Source organism: Corythoichthys intestinalis, chromosome 4, assembly GCF_030265065.1.
Source record: "Corythoichthys intestinalis isolate RoL2023-P3 chromosome 4, ASM3026506v1, whole genome shotgun sequence".
In the NCBI taxonomy this organism is placed as follows: domain Eukaryota; kingdom Metazoa; phylum Chordata; class Actinopteri; order Syngnathiformes; family Syngnathidae; genus Corythoichthys; species Corythoichthys intestinalis.
Genome location: NC_080398.1, coordinates 48,755,057 through 48,760,822, shown reverse-complemented (window position 1 = coordinate 48,760,822; position 5,766 = coordinate 48,755,057). Strand labels below are relative to the sequence as shown.

The 5,766-nt window shown below is 38.4% G+C and overlaps 1 protein-coding gene across 1 annotated transcript in view; it reads right to left on the bottom strand.

Annotated features, from left to right (window-relative positions):
* Positions 1-1,814: 1,814 nt before the first annotated feature.
* si:dkey-33i11.9 (synapse differentiation-inducing gene protein 1-like) overlaps positions 1,815-5,766 on the bottom strand; it is a 55,438-nt gene continuing 51,486 nt past the window's right edge. Inside the window, exon 3 of the mRNA XM_057834563.1 lies at positions 1,815-4,319. Coding sequence (XP_057690546.1) covers positions 4,170-4,319 — 150 coding nt within the window. The 3' untranslated portion in view covers positions 1,815-4,169. The remainder of the gene's footprint in view (positions 4,320-5,766) is intronic.

The following is a 5,766-nucleotide window of genomic DNA, read 5'->3' as shown; positions in this document are numbered from 1 at the left end:
GTATTCTCTAATATTGTTTGGAAAGTCACAAAATCAGGAAAATCTCCTCTCAGAAGTGAAATAACCAGAACCACTGCAGTTCATGTGAGACAACCCAGCATTTACAGCACCTGAAGGGTTTCTATCAAGAAGTATCCTAAAAGCATCCAAAACAGTGTTCATGGATCCCAAGACCAAGGAATAAAAATGCAATTCAACTCAAAACACAGCAAGATCCTAAGTGATGCATCTTTTATCGAAGTGACGTGAGATGAACGCTTAGTTTTAAAGTTGCCGCTAGGTAGCAGCAAGAGCACAACGATAAAGCAGCCCCCACTTGTTGGCATCATATTACAGTGGTACCTTTACTTACGATTTAATTGGTTCTGGAAGTAGTTTTTTAACTTGAAAATTATGTAAGCAGAGATGCGTTTTCCACGCAAATGCCCTAATCCGTTCCAAATCCCCGAAAAAAAAAAAAATCAGACAAAATACTTTATAATGCATAAAAATGTATCAAAACATTTAACAAATAAATGTTGCAATTGGATTATTGTACAATAAACATAAAATCCGAGTTGTTCATAATGTAAAAAACCAAAAATAAAGAATTAAAGTTAATAGACTCATGTAAAGCTTTCGTAACACGAGGGGCGAATGAAAAGGACGCTGGGATACACGTAGCCTACAGTAGAGGTCCCTGTTAGCCAATTGGATGCCAGGAATGCTAGGCAATAGCCAATGGCAGAGCAGCTACAAGTACGTTACGATCAGTCAACTCTGGGAGCTTCGAGTAATAGCCATACTGTAGTTTTGCCTTTCACACCCTGAATTTTTTTTCTTAAAAATAGGCAATATTTTCCCATTGACGCGTGTCTTAACCTGAAAATTCTGTATGTGGGGACGTTCTTAAGTAGAGTTACCACTATATTAAGAATACTGCGCTTTACTACTGTAACAATATTGTAACTAATACAAGGTCTGGTCATCAAGCTTCTCTATTGAAATTGTTGGTTATAATTAGTATTACACCTTTTTTTTTGGCTCCTGATACCGATTCCGACACACAGCTGTGTGGTATTGCTCGATGACGATACTGTACCGATACCATATTTTCTGAACAAATATACTTTACTGTATACTCACGTCACGTGACTAATGTTATTGCTGTTGTTGCTATCATAGCTTGGTCAGACACCCCTTAGCCCATTGGCTGCCATTGACTGTGTTAAAGGTTCAATCCATTTGAAGTGGGAGGGTTGGCAACAAATGAATGTTATACAGCAAATGGTGATGAACTAGTTTTAAAATCACTGAAATTCACAGCTGGAGAATGATTAGACACCACTTCAAGGGCTCAATTTTTTATGGCAGTATACAAAGCTGGCAGCCATCTTGGGTGGGGCAACATATTGCACAGAATCGACACATTATATGTTAGTAATCCCCGATACCGATAACGTCATTTTAGTGCCGTATCGTTACCGATATTAGTATCGGTGCGACACTAGCTGTAATTGTAATTGGATTTACGGGATTGTAATTGACAAGTACGTTTTTGGCATTCATTTAATTTTCTCTGGTTTTACAGATTATTCTTTAACTTGCTGATGAGAGAAGACAAAACTGCTTGACAAATCATTTTCATGAAGAATTCAGTTGTGGTAAGTGATGAAAAGATTGTGAGGGCCTATTAGTTTTTGTAAGATTATTCTATCAGGAAATAAACTACTTAATTGGTGATTTTACAGTTCTCTTATCATACACTGTCAACATCACTGATGAAAAAGCAAATGAGCAATGAGTGGTTTTTGTTTTTCAAAATATTTGGAACTTTATAATGAAATCTGTTTGAAAGTACAGGCTTGTTTATTCAGCTTTGGATGAGGGAAGAATATGAGCATTCTGCAAAGACAAACCTCTGATAAGAATCACTGAACAACATTCATCTCAAGCAACATACAGCTCAGCTGTTGTCAACTTTCCGCTGATTTTGTGATCAGCAGTATTTTTCCTTTTTTGGCTACACACAAAATGCTTTCATATGGTAAGACAGCAATAATTGGAGGAGATCATTACATCAGATACAGTGGCATGAAAACGTTTGGGTATACCCAAGATGACCAAACTTTTGTGTCATCATATACTTGAATGGGAAACTAAGGGAAACATAAAGTCGCATAAAGAAATTTGGATGGGTATGCCTAAACTTTATGTCTGTACCTCTTTCCCCCGTGCAAATTCTTTGGTTTACTGGAATGAAAACATACATTTCTGAGGGATAATTATTGAGTGTACAGGTGATTTACGGAAACGAAATGGAAGGAAACCACAGTCAGTCTGAGTAAAGTTTTTAATTTGAATATGTGTGGCACAACGACAACAAACTATTAAGGCATTGAATAAGGCACAAATAAAGGTAAGTCCCCGGGTAACAAATGAGTTCCATTCCTAGGCTGGTGACGTAACCCGAATTTCCGAATAAATCGGAATGAACACTTTAAGGAATCCTAAATCCCCCCCAAACCTCAAAATAACTGTCCAAAAACATGTGTTATGCATCAGATTAATAAGATAGAGTAAAAAAATAAGATTCTGTGAGGTATTTTGTGTCAAATGCTGTTATATTCAAAGACTACACGGGCTTTAAAAACAACAAAGAAAATATTCAGGCCTTACTCGCAAGTGAGTCGCCTTGCTGAGCGAAAAAGGCGCTGTGGAAAGAGTAGGGAGGTGAGAGAGGGGGGATATCATGGCAGCTCAGGTCATCAGCGTTGTCTCTCTTAACGCAAGCCCGCCGTCTGAACTCAAACAACTGGATGGGGACTCGGGGGAGAAGCAGTAGCGCAGTATGAGAACAAGGAAGTGGGACCTGACGCTGTAAGGAACTGCAATATGGCGGTGACAGTACTGGGGGAGGAGAGGATCCTGACATGGGAAGAACTTGGTACTGTTTCTGCGACTTAAAAATAAAAAAATAAAAAAACAAAAAAAAACACTGGAGACAGAATGGCGGATGAGACTCTGGCGTCGTAAAGTCGAAATCATGTAAATCGGGTACGTCGTAACCCAGGGACTACCTGTACTATATTCGGCAGATAATACAATTTATATGAATCTTTGGAAAGGGGGAGCAAGTCTTTTTTCATTATTAGTTTGCATGAAAGGCTATTTATAATCCCTTTTAATCCTGAGATCCCCACTGAAACCCCAGAAATAAAAACTCACTGATTTAATTGGAACTAAGTGGATAGAAGTGGAAAAGGAAGGGGGGCGGGTATGATTTTCCAATCATTACATTCTGTTATTTATGTTTAACATAACGTCCCAACTTCATTGAAATTGTGGTTGTAGGATCCATTATCTAAAATCTGTTTAGTGATTGGTTGGTGTAATGTGTGGCTCTTTGCTATACACTGTGCACAAATCCCTCAAGTGTGTTTGTAAAAAGTATTTATTTATTTTTTATGTATTTTTTAAAGCAAACAAGGCATATTCAAGACTCAGTGTGCTCATACACACAGGTGCACAGCGCAACCATTTTCTCTCAACATACCAGGTTAATTTGGAGTTGCTACACCGGTATTTATTACGATTTGAATCCCTCCCTCAAAACTTGAAGTTGGTCCCTACCTGCCCCAAATTTGAATTCCTACCTCAAAACTTGAAGTTGGTCCCTGCTTCCCCCTCTCATGCTGCTTAGTGAAAATCATTTTGTATAACCCTGTGAGCACACATGATAGAAAACATGATTTTTCAGAGGCTATCTTCAATATAACGTTTTTTACTTCAGAGCCTGAGGTGATGGGGGTAGTCTAGGTGAAAACAATGGGAGCCACTGATGATATGAACAGTATTGCTTTAGAGTTATTTTTAACAGAGCTGTGAAAAAGTTTTAAGAAATATATAAAAACAGTATTTAATAATCTCATTCTTCGGGCACCCTGTGTGGTGATTGGCTCATGATAGATGTGAATGACAGTGTTGTAATTCTATCACCTTTAAAATTCATTATGAAAAAGCTTTTTTTTTTTTTTTTGGCACGTTTTTAGACATTGGTCAGCTTGGAAAAAATCTGCTGAGGCTACACGCGCACAAGCTAAGGTGATTGGAAAGGTGTACACATTCCAACTGATTCAATTTTAGTGGAAATATTTGGATAAATTGGATTTTGACGATTTGTGAATAAATCAAAACAGGGTCATTAAAACCACAAGGTAGACAATCAGGAGCATGAAGCTGCCGATGCCGAGTCCCAGAGACACGTGGTTCAGGGTTCTGGCAGTCCGACTGCATCGTTCGGCTGACATCTGATCCCCGCTGAGGTTGGCTTCTCGGGTCTAGAGTTAAAAAAAAAAAAAAAAAAAAAGTTAACATAGATGTTCATAAAAAGATGTAGAAAATCTGCAAAAACTTTTATTAAACAAAACTGGGTCTGAACCAGATAGTACCTACTCTTGTGACACATTTTTGTTATTGGATGCTGAAGTGCTTCAAATACAACTTTTGTACTTGAGGAAATCCGTTCGAGTATTTGTCCAGTTTTCTCCATGTTCATTTTATGGGTATAATCCCATTATTATAAGCAAATACAGCCATGTGAAAAAATTAGGACACCCCATTAAATATTCAGTTCTTTATTAAGAAATGTTTACATATCGATGTCTAATCTTGTTTTTCTTTATCCTTGGACAAGAAAGTTATTTAATTGCAGGTAAACACCAAAAATTAACATTGTTTTACTTATTAAACCAAGTATATAAAACAAAAATGCATATTCTAACTGAGTAAAAAGTTAGGACACCCTACCACCTAATAGCTAGTGTTACCCCCTTTGGCTGAAATAACTTCACTGAGACGCTTTTTGTAGCCATCTACCAGTCTTTGACATCGGTCTGAAGAAAGTTTGCCCCACTCCTCAACGCAGAATACTTTCAACAGTGAGATGTTTGAGGGGTTTCTTGCATGTACAGCCTGTTTCAAGACAGCCCATGGCATCTCAATGGGATTAGGATCTGGGCTTTGACTCAGCCAATCCAGGACCCTCCATTTCTTTTCAGCTAGTCCTTAGTGGATTTACAGGTATGTTTTGGGTCATTGTCATGTTGCAGGGTCCAGTTTCGCTTTAGCTTTAATTTTTTTCACAGATGATCTCACATGTTCCTCAAGCACCCTCTGATACATGATAGAATTCATGGTGGATTCTATGATGGTGAGCTGGCCAGGTCCTGCTGCAGGAAAGCATCCCCAAACCATGACACTTCCACCTCCATGATTAATAGTTGGTATAATGTTCTTTTCCTAGAATGCTGGATTGGGTTTACGCCAAACATGTCCTCTGTTCTGAGGTCCAAATAATTCAATTTTAGATTCATCTGTCCAAAGAACATTACTCCAGAAGTCTTTGTCTACATTCACTCTGTCAAACTTCAGTCTGGCCTTCATGTTCTTCTTGGAGAGCAAAGGTTTCCTCCTTGCACACCTCCCATGAATGTTAAATTTCTGCAATCTCTTTCTGATTGCAGAGGCATGCACTTTCACATCAACAGTAACAATAGCCTGCCGTAGGTCCCGTGATGACATTTTAGGGTTTGTGAAGACTTCTTTTAGCATCTTGGTGTTCGCTCTCAGGGTGAACTTGCTTGGACGGCCAGACATGGCGTGTTGACAGTTGTTTTCAATGTTCTCCACTTGTAGAATATCTTCAGGACAGTGGAATGGCGGATTTTATATTCTTTTGAGATCTTTTGAAATCCCTTACCAGACTCATTAGCGTCTACAATCTTC